Consider the following 14,636-nt stretch of genomic DNA (forward strand, 5'->3'; position numbering starts at 1 on the left):
TTGATTTCACTTCCAGCAAATTCTGCAGAACTACAAAAATATTTAAACCCATACACATGTACCCAACAGTGTCCTAGCTGTTCATGGGCCAGGGGGGATTAACAAGAAGCAACAAAGAAAGCAATTATAATACTACTGTAACAAACATTTCATTCCATTAGAAAAAAATCAACCACAATGTTCTTTGTTCAAAAGAATGGCAAAGTGAAGGACCTCTTGCCAAAAGCAATTGCAGTACATTAATATTAAACATGATCTAATGAAGTCAGAAGTTGTTTGGGGAAAACATTCACCACAGTAAAGGCATACTCTGCATGATAAATTCTTAGCAGAAAAGAAGGGATTTAAACCTCTTTCCTTGTTTCACTTGGGATTGACTTTTTTTTTTCCATAGTGAAACAAAAATAAATAAATTAAAGGAAGAATAATGGGCGGAGAAGGAAGGAGAAAAAAAGATCGAAATTACAATAGCTCACATTTTTGCCTGAAAAGGGATAAAAAGGAAGCATATTACTCAAGTGCTTAATACTCTCATAAATTTAAAATGTCTGAATTTAAGAATAAGGCTTATCTTGGCATGGCATAAGAGCTCTGAGGTTGAGAAATTTTTCTGGTTTTATAGCTACCCTAAAATTAAATAAGTAAATAATAAGTAATCTCTTTCCTCTACCCCCAGCACGGATCTTCCCTCTTCCTCAGCAAAACAGGATGGATGAAATTCCCTTTGGGCTTTGTAACCATTTCAGGAGACAGATGATTCACTGGGAGAGGATGATTCCCTCTTTGGGCAGGAGAGGGAGGAAAAAAAAAAAAAAATCTGGCACCGCTCCTTTCCCATTTGACCTCCTTAAAAGGATCTTTTCTGAAGCTGTTAATCTGGGCTACTAAAATAGCAAGCAAGTATTCTTTATTAAAGTTCAAATGGAACTGCCAATAGAGAGAATGTGTTTCTTAAAAACCTAGGGCAGAGGTTTTCCACATGATGGACAATTGCTGTTACTTGTTTCACTCTTCATTTTGTGGCTCTGTAAAGGCTTTATACAAATAAACGTGACAGGTCTTTCAGCGGGTGGGGCGGGGTGGGGGGAGTGTGGTTTTAATGGAAGCCCAGTTGGGTTGGTAATCAGTGGCTGCAATCTCCTCATTGCCAGCTGGTTCCCAGACACACACACACACACACACACACACACACACACACAGGCATGTACACACAAACACAAATCCCTAATGTGATGATTCAGCAATTTCATGGACCTTAAATTTGGCAATAGTCCTCTAGTGCACGCCTCGGGGGAAATTAAAGAACACAGGTTGAGGATTCTGGCGGGTTCATAATCGTGTGCTTTTGGCAAAAACTCAGGGCAAAACCAGACACCAACTTTAGGCGACTCTAACGGTCTACAGCGACTTTTCAATACATGCAGTTTGCAGCTTGTCTGAAAATGCTAACAAAGGATTGCAGAGCAGAGAGTAGGAAGGGGGAAAAAAAAAGAAGAGCAGGAAGGGACAAAAAGGAAAGGCAGAAGAGAAGAAAGAAAATAAAGAAAAGAGAATCGTGACAGCAGAAAATAGGCATAGGGGAGGGGAGAGAAATAAAAAGACATTTCCAAAAATCAGGATCGTTTACGAACACATTCTCTTCTTAGACGAATAATTAGAAAGTCATCGATGGAATTAAGTCTGTGTCTTTCCAGATGAACGTGATGCTAATGATCTGAATCTTGAAATTTCCAAGTTTGAAGTATGTCTTATTGAAAGACCACAGCGAGACCTAGCTTTTGGAAGGTGTATTAATTGAAGGAAATGCAAATTATGTGGACTTCATTAAATCCCCTGCACAGACTGAACACTGCACAGTCTGAAGATGGCCATGAGCGAGTCACCTGTTGACATTTACCCGTAGCTGTTGTGCCATGGCCCGGAGGATACAGGGACAAGGGAGATTATTAGAGGTACACAGCAGGTTATTTCTGCCCTGGCGACAGAATGCCTACTTCTAATCGGTATATAAATGATCTTTTAACAACATCCGTAACACCCAGGTTCCACCTCAGTATTTAAATGCCATCTTCTCCCACAAGGCAACCACTGGGATAGGTATTCACAGTTTTCAGGATAAGACTACAAAAGATTCTCCTAGGATTGAATGTGAGGATTTATTTCCTGTATTGAGAGAAAAATAGGAGCGCATAGAGAAATGAGATTTAGAGCAGAAAATCAGATTACTAGACTAACCGTGACATTGATTAAAACAACACGCCCGCACTGACTGACTGGGAAGTGGGAAGTTCTGACATATAGCTCAGTCCTGTATCAACTGTTAGTGCGTAGGTTGGAGGTTGTCTATGACATGGTCAGAGGTATTTTCCAGAAGATGGATGCAAGGGAAAAATACTTTAGACTTAGATTTTTTTTTTTTTTAATAAGGAACTGGTCTATGTATTTGTTTTAGTAATGGTATAAATATTACAATTAATTTGCTTTCTATTTTTTTCAGTGGCTCTAGGAGGCACATATACCACGTTTTGGATTGAATACTACTTTTACTCCATTGATATTTTTATTCTATCTTGATTTTATTCCTTTCTTGACACATTTTTGTTTTTCCTGACTGACTTTTTTATTCCTGTTTTACTATATCCGCATACATTTTTGTAAACCACTTCAAATACTCTATGTGAGAAGGAAGGACACGAATAAGAAGCAGATACATGATAGATGATGGACTTATGCAAATAGATACTACATTTATTTATTTATTTAAAGATTTTATTTATTTATTTATTTATTTATTTAGAGAGGGAGCATGTGTGCATGGAGGGGAGGGGCAGAGAAAGAGAGAAAGAAAGAATCTCAAGCAGACTTCACACCAAGCATAGAGCCCATCACGGGGTTCGAGCTTACGATCTCAAGATCATAACCCCAGAGATGAAGAGTGAGACACTCAACCAACTGAGCCACCCAAGTCCTCTAATACTATATTTAATGTAAGTGCAGACTTCTAATAACAAGGAGAGTATAACTAAATGATTCCACTTATATAATATGCAAAACACGCAAAACCAATCTGTGGAGTTATAGAGTACATTCGGGGGTAGTAAAACTATAAAGGAAAGAAGGAAGTGTGTGCCATAAAAATCAGACTGGTTACCTTCAGTTAAGGAGAAAGTGGGTAGTGATGAGACGGGGCACAAAGAGGTCTTCTTGTTCTATTTCTTTACCTGGGTAATTGTTAAAAAGATATTCCTTCTGTGATAATTCACTGAACTTTATATTTCTGTTTTGTCTTCTTTTCTATATGTGTATTATACTTCCTGAAAGGGTTAAAATTATATATACTGGAGCACCTGGGTGACTCAGTCATTTTAGCATCTGCCTTCAACTCAGGTCATGATATCAGGGTTCTGGGATCGAGCCCTGCCTAGATCTCCCTGTTCAGTGGGGAGTTTGCTTCTCTCTCTCCTACTCCTCTTCCCCCTGCTCATGCTGTCTCTCTTCAAGCTCTTTCTCTCTCTCTCAAATAAATAAAATCTTTTTTAAAATTATATATACAATTATATACATCTATATATACAGAGAGAGAGAGAGAGAGAGGGAGACAACCAAAAACTGAAAATAAAAACAAAGGCTTGCATAACAGAACAAGTTCTACTAGGATTTCTTTTATTTATTTATTTATTTATTTAGCACAGAGAGAGAGAGAGAGAGAGAGAGAGAGAGATCACAAGGAGGCAGAGAGAGGGAAGCAGGCTCCATGCTGAACAGAGAGCCCCATGCAAGGCTCGATCCCAGGGACCTCGAGATCATGACCTGAGCCAAAGGCAGAGGCTTAACCCACTGAGCCACCCAGGCACCCCCTTTTTAAAAAAAAAATTATTTATTTATTTAACAGAGAGAGATCACAAGTAGGCAGAGAGCCAGGCAGAGAGAGAGAGGAGGAAGCAGGATCTCTACTGAGCAGAGATCCTGATGTGGGGCTCAATCCCAGGACCCTGAGACCATGACCTGAGCCGAAGGCAGAGGCTTTAGGCTACTGAGTCACCCAGGCGCCCCTCCACTAGAATTTCTAAAAGCTGAAAAAAAATAAAAATAAAAATAAGAAGAGGGTTTATTATTGCAAAGGACAATGTCTAAATTCTGGACATTAAGAAGGTTGGAGGTATAGGCATGAATGAAATGGATATTATCATTTCACAGAGCTAACTAAATCAATAGTCATCAAAATAGTATATACACAGTCGTGCATAATCCCTCTTATGACTGTTTTTACTGAGGGTCTATGTGGCAGGCAGTGTTCCGGGAGCCAGAGAGACACATCAGGGGAGCGGTGAACAAAACAGAGAAGGTCTGCTTTCTCATGAAGCTTGCATTCTGGAGTGAAGAGTAAAAGGGAGGAAGAAAGTCGTGATAGAAAGAGAAGTAGATAGAGCATTCTAGAAGGAAGGGACAGCTCATGTAGGTCCTCAGGAGTGGAAAGAGTTTGGTATATTTGAAAGACTGAAGGGCCTCTGTCCCGGGAATTCTCGAAGGGAAAGGACAGGACGGGGGTGGGGGCGGGGGCGGGGGCGGATCCATGGCCTCAGGGCAGAAAGGGAGAGTCCATATGTAGACTGGGGGCTTGGGGATGGTGCTTGGATTTTGGTGTGATGGATTTTAAGCAGGAGATGGACACAACTGGTTTACAGTTTCAAAAGGCCATTTCTGACGACTTCATGAACTACAGCTTTTACGGAGGGAAGAGGCAACACTCCGGCAGCCTTTGCCTTTGTGGGAGAGAGAGAGTGGCAGCTTTGGCGGCATCGCTGCTGGTGATCACGGGAGAGCGGACGGGGTCAGGTTAGGCTGTAGATGGAGAGTCAGCAGGACGGGCTCATGGATCAATGTGGTAGGGAAGGAAATAGAATCACCTGCTCAGGTGGTGGCTGGTGTCAAGGGTGGCGGTTGGCAGTGCTGATCTGGGGAAGCTGACATAAAGCAGGGCTGGAGGTAGAGGGAACCACAGGGGTGCATTCCAGCCCCAGGGAGGTGGGTGTCAGTTGGACACGCATGTGAAGAGGTCGCATGGGCATTGCCGATGGAGCTGGACTATGCTATGGAGAGGTCTAAAATCTCAGAATGAGATGTGGTCACTTAAGCGCAGGGTACAGACAAGGGACAAACTCAACTACAGAGAACAAACTGATGGTTACTAGAAGGGAGGGGCTGGGGACTCAGCAGTACACCTGTCGGGAGGAGCCATCAGGTGATGCATGGAAGTGTGCAATCACTCTACCCCAAAACTAATATCACACTCTATGGGAATTAACCGGAATTTAAATAAAAAGCTTAAAAAAACAGAATATTGTATAGAAAAAAGATGTCCCAGGATGAAGTTCGACAATGCTGCAATACTTAGACGTTAAACAGAGGAGAAGAAGCTAATCAAGCAAGACTAAGGAAAAGCAGGTCCAAACTCTCCCGCATTAAGGAACACTCTGAAAATTAACCCTTTGTTCCCCCAGCCTAATGGGCTAAGAGGCATCTCCTGAGGGTCCTCTCCAGTGACTGAGGCGATCGATGGCCCACTGGAAATCCGTCTACAGCAGCCCACTGTGCCTCAGCATGCTGTGTTCTAGGATATGACCATGGGAATGAAAGGCCAAGAGTAATCAAATTGAGTACTTTGTTCACAGTAAATTCAGGTTTTTTGAGCACAAAGTTCATAATAATATATCCCCCAAAGACGTCTAACTAGGATATTTTCAAAGACCCTTCTTCCAAGCCTCAGCCATCAATATTTAGTCTCACAACATCTGCAAACAGACGTTTTTTCAAAATTCTTTGTGGCAAAGGTGTGCATAGAAATTTTACTTTCCTTCAAGACCTAGAAAAATGCATACATACACTCTAGAAATGTGTGTCGAACTAATGATTATGTTGAGCACTCCAAAATATAAAATAACTAGCTGTTTCTAGAGAAAACTCTTTGGACAGAGAACTATCCATGTTACTAAAAATAAAGAATGTTAAAATTATTTACAGGCACATCAAAAACTCCCATCTGGTTCGGTGATAACACATGATTGGGAAAACTATGAAATCTAATGTTGAGTTTAGTGAATATTGCAAAATTCAACTTGATTCTTTCCTGATACTTACTAAAGATTTAGGAACTTTCTTTCTTTCTTATAATTATTTTTTCAGATTTTATTTATTTATCTGAGAGAGAGAGAGAATGACTGTGCGAGCGTGCACACGATGAGGAAGGGGCAGAGGCAGAGGGAAAGGGAGAAGCAGGCTCCTTGCTGGGCAGGGAACCCAAAGTGGGGCTTGATCCCAGGACCCTGAGATCATGACCTGAGCCGAAGGCAGACGCTTAACCAACTGAGCCAGGCATCCCAATTTAGGAACTTTCACTTCTTACTTGGAACAACTGAGTTTCCTCTTTAACATCAAACCTCTCGGGACACCTGTAGTAAGCCACCTTCTAGGCTTAGCGACCCGACTCTCTCATGACAGTCTCTCTGTCTGCAGTCTTTACACAGAGAGGCACTTTATCCTCTTATATCCCAATGTCTAGGCAGCAAGGGAGTGACCTCCCTACTCTGCCAGCTTCCCATAGGATGCCATTTCAAGCCCAACTTTAAGAAAAACCTCCAATGATAAGAAAAACCAAGGCCCTTTACCCTCCCTCTGACTCCTGGTAGCTTTGCTAACTAAAACCAACATCACTCATAAAAGGGCCTGCATCCCTACAAATCCCCCAAATCTGAATGTCATCATTATTGTCATCATTGACAGCAAAATCATACCTTTGTACCAGTGTATCACAGTTTGATCTCATTTAACTATTTACAGAAAAGCACGATGACAAGCGATTTGTGGACTCTCTTTCCTGTTAAATAATACATGTATTTTTTAAACAATAAATCAAGCTTCTTAGTGTGCAAAAAATTGAAACAAAATACTCTTCAGCATTTGCCTGCACTGCACATTTGCATTGTCAAACAACTTCCCTCTTGGCTGGGATCCCTAATTACCTTTATTTTCCTTCTGCTCTGTCACAGAGATAAATGACTGTATTTATTTGATTTAGTTGAGGGTACAGTGTCCCACAGAGCATTTTTACAGATGTCCGTTGCCAGAAAAAATTTAAAACAGGTTTACTGGGGCCACTGGTTCTAAAATATTCACAGGAACTACATAACTTTTGGATATTTTCCTCTCCACATTGTGGAAGAGACAGGAAGTGAAGGAAAGTGTCCTCAAAGGAGTGGTGTCAACATACTCTTGGTCATCTCTTTTCTTTTCTAAAATTCTTTCAGTCTGTTAATCCCTGTTTTTCACTTTCTTGTGTGAGATCCTTCTGAGAAAAACCCAAGTCTACCATGTTCAAGATGGATTATGAAAGAAAGGAAGAGCAAGCTTTATACAACAACCAAAGCTGTTCTACGTGAGACAACACTGAATTTTTGTGGTAATTTTGTGCCACCAAAGTCAACTAGCAATTTCCAGGTTAGAAAGCCCTTTTGGCAGTGGTTTGGGCTTCATGGACGGAGATGAAAAATAGTCAAACGGGAATTGATGATAACGTGCTGGGAACACATGGCTGAGTTCGGATGGGAAATGTTACAAGATGGCAGCCAATGAGGTGACAAGGTGACTATAAAAGACCCAACATAAAATCACCAACGTGAAAAGTGTTTATTTTGCCATCCTAGCAGTATTCCACAAACCAAGCATATATTTCAACGTGAGGACATGGATTCTGGCCCTGAGTCACCGGGCTGTGGGGCAAGAATCACCTCTGGAAGATGCTGGCCAGCCGGAAGAGCTCTTCTAGCTCCTCAACAGAGGTGTCGCAGCTCCACTTAAAACTCTCATCTAATGAAACAGCAAAGATCTCTCATGTCTATTTTTAAATGCACATTTTAATATGCAGTATAATGCTACTCTTTAACAAACTCTTTACTCCCTGCTTCTCTGATGAAGCTTCCCGTGGTCTTGAAAGGGGTTGTTAACCCAAGAATGGATCACACTCATTCTGCATGAGTAAGTTGAGAAACACTCCATTAGGCCTTCCAGTATTTAACAGAAAGAGCCGTCTCTCACCTCTGAGGAGATGAGCCAGCTGCTCGGTGATGAGCTCAGGAGCCTCCTGGAGGATCTCTTTCACCACGAGGGAAGAGGAAGACTCTTGGAACTCAAGGCCGCCATCGCTCTGCTCCACCTGATTAATGACTTTGACAACTGCTGATTCTAAGGTTTTGTCCTCACTGTAAAGCAAATGGAGGAGAGAAACACAAAGAGATATGGCACATTTTCTGGAAGTATGTAATCTCTACTCCCACACAAATGACTTCCTCTCAACAGCCTAAAATCTGAGTAAGCTCACATGACTCGGAAGACAGGACCCTTATTCTATGTGCCTTCACATTCCATTTCAGTGAATTCACTCCCCAAGAGTCTCAGTAGGTAGCCCCCCACACCTCAGCACTTCTATCTTGTTTTGCTATTGGTAAATAATAATAATAATAGCAATAATTAATAATAGCTAACATTTACTAGGCTTCCATTATGGGCCAGACACTGTTATCAGGCCAGATGGAATATTACTACATCTTACATCTTACTATAAAATGACCCTATGAAATGGGTTCTAGTAAAACTCCCACTTTAAAAATAGGGAAATGGAGGCACAAAGAGGCTAAGAAATTTGTCCAAGGTTACAAAGCTTGTAAGCAGACTAGCTTGTGTTTAAACTCTGATAATCTGGTTCCAGAACTTGCACATGCAGTCCCAGTGGTGGAGAAAAGCTATACGGGCTGACTTATTTCCACGGTCATCTTTTACATGAGATAAGGTGGCTTTATCAAAGGCCTCAAGAAAGATGTGAATAAGACTGATGTTGGTCTTCCCATCTCCCAGAAACCAGAAACAAATGAGTGGCAACAAAAGACACAAAGATGTCTATTTATTTTTGGAAAGCATTCTGTTTCATAAATAGTCCTAAAGCTGGAGTTCCCAGCATCAGTCCCAACACCAGCTTAAGTTTTTCAGTTTAGCTGGGAACAAAACTCTTCCAAGGATTCTGACTGACACACATGTTGCATAGTTCACTCCTTTGGCTTCTTGCATTACTTGCATTAGTTGGTTTGAAAAAATTAACACATACATTTAGTCAAGTAGGCAATCACCCTGAGCATCAATAATTGAAGTCAGTCAAATAAACTCCCAGTAAGTCTCAGCCAGTTGTCAACAATTGATTAATAAATATTCAAAAGAATTTATATTTCAAACAGCATGGGGATAAAGACAGCCCCATGTAGGCAGACTGTTTCCAAAATTCTTTATAACAAATGATTGGCATTACCATGTATGCGTACCTGAATACACTTCCTACCAAGGGCTAAATAAAAAATTAGATAATTGTACAAGTTCTTCTTTCATGTGTACTCACGTCAATTCCCCCGTGAATGTCCTAAACTATTAGCAAATTGGCAAAGTATGCAAGAAAGCTATTGTCTCAAACTCGAGGTGTTTCACTGGTAACTCTTCATTTGGTAGCACCACCGAGCTTCTCAAAAGAGCATCTTTGTGTTGGGTTGGGAAGTCCTTGCAGGCAGACAATTGGGCTCATTCCTCTTTATGTACCTGTACATTCTTGCACCAACTGGCACTTACTCAAGGAGGCAAAAGACCCAAATTTAACCCACACTATTTCGGTAACTGCATGTGGTACCTCGGACAAGTCATTTGCAACAGTGGGGTTTCGATTTCTTGTCCATAAAATAACGAATTTAAGCTACATGAACTTTAGAAATCCATCCTGCTCTTATCGTATTAAATGCTATGAATGAATGAGCCGATGATCGGATGACTTTCATAGATGATGCATGTGATTCTTCATTTCACCCCTGAGATATCTTTCTTAAGAACCTTTCAGTTTTGCTTCGTGTTTAATTTCAGTTTTCATTACATATTTATAGCATCAGTATTCAGGACTGTTTTGTTGCTATAATACACCATCTGAAATAGTTCAAAATGATCATCTTGGTCACTGCTACAAAAACTTCCCACTCAAAGATGTCATATTTGAAATGCAAAAGTCAAAAGGGAGGACTGGGATAGCCCACGCTTTGCCATAAGAGAAGAAAAAATATTCTTTTCCCTCTGATGCCCTCTGCCTTTAACGCAATCTCCCTTAGGTCACAAAAATCCTTTCTCCATCGAGGCCTTGATTCAAGGATCAAACCTCCCTCCAGACCCTTACCTGGCCAGCACGCTGCTGCCAACAAGTGTTAGAGATAACTTCCCTTCATCGTTGAGCTGATGCAGGTTAATGTCGTCTCGGAATATGTGGAATGATTCAGAGATATTCAGCTCTTCTAAAATAAACCTTGTCTCAGTGAAGTAATTGAATTCGGTTCTTGGTATGTTCAGCACCGGCAAACAGAGAACCCCAGGTGGACTGACCTGCGGAGAAGAGAGTTGACTGATTCACGGCCAGCAGCAGCAGGAGGAAAGAGCACAACTCCATTTGCTGCAAGCCTGAGGGCGACGGTAACGGGAACAAACGTCTTTGGGCTTCACTCACCCATATGACTTGCAGAATCAGCTTCTCCCGCACCCAGTTAGCAGAGCATTAGCTACAGGTAAATGGCCCCTAATATTTTTTAACCTCTTGTTATTCTTTTATGTCTTATTTCAACCCCTTCACAATTAACACACACACACACACACACACACACACACACACACACACACTTCTCCTTTTCAGGGGAAACAAATTCATATGTTTTTATGAAACGGGAAGAAAACTGGAATGAGCTCAGCAGGGCAGATGAAGACTGTGGTGACACAGAAGGGCAGATATGTCCCATCTACATGGGATGCCTTGCCATTCAGCTCCAGCTGACAGTTTACACACAAAAATTGCAAGTCCAGGATAGGTGAACTTTTCAATTACTCAAGAAAAGCTGGAACTCTAGATTTGGGGCTGTTATCGTGTGATGTGTGTTACCATTTATTTTTCTAAATTGGAAATACTGGGTAGGTTAACAAAAACTCTTCTATGAGCCAGATTTGGCCCACAAACTACCAGATGGTGATCTCAGCCCATTTCTTATTTCAAAAATCATATTAATAACAAAGCTCTTATTAAAAAATTATGGTAAGAAGAGGAAATAGGTGAGGGGTGGGAGTCAGAGAATTTCAGATTCACAATAACACGCTTACTTTTCTATAGGAATTTTTAAAAATAATAAAGTTGCTTTTAAAAATTACTATGAGTGCACAGTGATAGATCCCAGATGTCTCTGAGAGGAGGTGGGGTTTGGTAACACTGAATTTTTCATAAAGTAAATGGACTTTGTTCTCACATCATCACTAGCTCTATCAAAGCATAGTGCTTATTCTATAATTTTAATACATTTTTCGTCCATCTCCCTCCTAGCATTAAGAAAGCAAGGATTTGGGGCATCTGGGGGTTTAGTCGGTTATGTGCCTGCCTTCAGCTCAGGTCATGATCTGGAGTCCTGGGATGTCACCCTGCTTGGGGCTCCCTGCTCAGCAGGGAGTCTGGTTCTCCCTCTCTCTCTGCCCCTTACCCCTGCTCATGCTCTCTCTCTCTCCTTCTCTCCCTCTCTCTCTCAAATAAATAAATAAAGTCTTAAAAAAATAAAAAGGAGGCAGGGATTTTTGTCTTTTTGGTTCAGTTCAATTTCCTAGTGCATAAAACAGTCTGGCACATGGTAAGCATTTAATACATATTTGTTGAGTGAAATAAAGAAATCACCCACTTCTATAGCATACAAAGCACAAGGCCATTCCAGCAAAGTGACTTTTCTCTTACCTGTCAGGCTAATCCTGAATCACAACTGTGCAATAATCATTAAGAATTGAAGTATGGTAAGTTATTTTCCTTAATTGAGTTGTATCAAACTCCTGATATTGAAACTTGAGTCAAGTGCATGTGGCCTGAGGCCATGGTGGAGTAGCACCTATTTTGAGGTTAGGATCAGAACTAGGTTCTAGCCTCAGCCTCTCCTGTGTGACTTGGAGAAAGCCATTTTCCTTTTGGAAACTCAGTTTAACCCATCTGTAGAATGGGGCTTCCCTACCAGAGTGAAAAGTTTTTAAATGGAGCCATACATGGGAAGTTGCACAGCTCTACATTGATTCTATGTGTTAATACTCTCAGAGGAAGTCACCACGTTCTTGGAAAAAAATTCAAATGGAGATGCAAACCTCTGGTCAGGGGCAGGACCCAGTGAACTAAGAGGAATGCCCGGAAATAGGGCAAATGACAGTATGTGACCCTTCAATAATTCCATATTTGTCCCCAGGCTGAGTGGAGAACCTTAGAAGAAGAGAAGAGATCACACATCTCTTTATCCATTTTATCTATCACAACTACTTTCCCATTCCTCTGGGCTCATGTTATATTCAAGACATTGCAGTAGGTGGTGGTGGTGTTATTTATAATTTCCTTAAGAGTCCATGCCACCATCGGTCTAAAAACCAGTCTGGTTCAGTTAACTCTATGTTCTTGGGACAGGCAACATTTTTTTTTCCCTAGGAGTCCAAGAGTCCAGCTAATAGGATTAAGCATTTTTTTTAAAAGATTTTATTTATTTATTTGACAGAGACAGATCACAAGTAGGCAGGAGGCAGGCAGAGAGAGGGGGAAGCAGGCTCCCCACTGAGCAGAGAACCTAATGTGGGCCTTGATCCCAGGACCCTGAGATCATGACCTGAGCCAAAGGCAGAGGCTTAACCCACTGAGCCACCCAGGTACCCCAGGATTAAGCATTTAAATGCATGTCTTGACATAGGCACATTTATCTCCTTATGCCAATTAGTCTCCCTCATAAATTTCAACAAATTTTAAGACAAATTCGACAATAAAGTCTGTATGTAGAGATCAGAATATTTTACCTGGCATTTTTGTCAGCTGCTGCCCTAAGCCATTCTTGCCACCCACAGCTCATTCTGGAAGACTGGGTTTCATATGAATTTAAATCACTCTAGATCAGCTATGCACACTCTCAGAGCCAAGGATCCAAACAAAATTGGAATAAAACAAATCAGACTGTGGAAAATTAAAAATTCTGTGAAATTGGAAATAGCACCAAGACACTCATAACGTGTGTTTTTAGACTTTGAGGTGATTCATTATCATGGGCTGATGAATTTTATGAAATTGAAATTTTAAAACAATTTATTAAATGGTCTTTTCCACCTCTGTAGGGACATTATAGACTTCACAGAGTACAAAGATTCTCACTCAAGGGAGATTATCACAAACCGAGAGTGACCTTGCTGCACAAGTCAGGGCTAAAAGGCAAGAACAGAATATAGATGTGACATGTGATACCTCTGTCACTGAAAATTCCAGCCAACATGCTCTGTATCTCATGTAATGTTCACGCACATATTTTTCTATTCCCAACAGTAAGGCTAACCAATAAGGATGATAAAGGAAAACAAGAAATTCTGACCCTTACTTTTGTTAGTTCTCTGAATTCTCATAAAAGTAAACAACTATCATACATTTTTTAAAAATTTTTATTTGAAACCATTGATCTTACTGAAATAATGTTTCATGAAGAAAGTAAATAAAAAATAACTATATAATGCCTGACGTATAGTAGATGACCAATACATATGTGTTGTTTAATGGATTATAACACATTATTCTCTGCAACACTAAACCAGAACATGAAAATTTAAGTAAACAGTCTCCTCGCTTTTCCAGAAAATGTTTGTTCTTATGAGTCCCATCATAATTCAAATACAAGAAGCATAATCTTCTTTCCGCTCACCTTGTCTAGAAAGTAAGCATATGTGAAGGCAGAAATGAGAGAATCCAAGTCACATGATTTATGTCCAATAACCACATGGACCTTCTCCAACCGTTTGCTCCGATTCTGAAACAAATTCGAATAAAACGTCAGAATTTAATGTGCAACAGATCAATATAAAAAAGACATTTTTCAATATTTTTTCCAAACGTATTCCTCAGCGATAGTCACACACAATTGCAGAAATTCATCAATTCATCATGAAGTTTTAGATGAGGACACAAACTTGCAGAACATGTTCAACATTCAGAAAGGCCCAAATTCTAGTGCATTGTCAGGAACAGAAAATGGTGGGTTCACAACCTCGGGAGGTTCCCCAGGTGACATCTGCAAGTGACCTCCACATGCAGAGGACAGGGCGAGACCAAAGAAAGAGGCAGACCCCTCCAGATGGGTAGGTGGTAGTTTAATAAACAAGCCTACTTACAAGGCTTGTCTTGGACGCCTGCAAGATAGGTAGATCTTCACACCCACCTGCCAGAATCTTAAACATTTATACAGGGGACTTCACTGGGCTCAGTCACGTGTGGTCTCAACATCACATTACTCTGTCAAGGCTGCATCCTTGGAACAGCTCCCACTGTGGGAATGGTGGACAAAGTGCATATTCCAAGGACGAGTCTTGGAATGAGTCTTGGACAAGTCTTGCCTGAGTCTAGCTCATAGGCCAGCCATTAGTCATGTCCTCTAGATGACCTTTTCCAACAAAAATGTGGTCTTGTTAAGATTATTACAGTCTAACTTGATATGAATTGTGTCTCTGAGTCATAATTTTTTAGTAAAAGATTATTT

The 14,636-nt window shown here is 40.8% G+C and overlaps 1 protein-coding gene across 7 annotated transcripts in view; it reads right to left on the bottom strand.

Moving 5' to 3' along the window:
- The window catches only part of PRUNE2 (prune homolog 2 with BCH domain), a 255,353-nt gene that overhangs the window by 189,616 nt on the left and 51,101 nt on the right, over window positions 1-14,636 (bottom strand). For all 7 annotated transcript variants that reach the window (XM_032866673.1, XM_032866674.1, XM_032866676.1 and 4 more), the window contains exons 2-4: window positions 13,806-13,910; window positions 10,253-10,455; window positions 8,092-8,255 (exon numbers count right to left, since the gene is read on the bottom strand). In XM_032866673.1, the coding sequence (XP_032722564.1) occupies window positions 8,092-8,255; window positions 10,253-10,455; window positions 13,806-13,910 (472 nt within the window). The remainder of the gene's footprint in view (window positions 1-8,091; window positions 8,256-10,252; window positions 10,456-13,805; window positions 13,911-14,636) is intronic.

This window comes from Lontra canadensis, unplaced genomic scaffold (assembly GCF_010015895.1).
Source record: "Lontra canadensis isolate GAN:19392208 unplaced genomic scaffold, GSC_riverotter_1.0 scaffold31, whole genome shotgun sequence".
In the NCBI taxonomy this organism is placed as follows: domain Eukaryota; kingdom Metazoa; phylum Chordata; class Mammalia; order Carnivora; family Mustelidae; genus Lontra; species Lontra canadensis.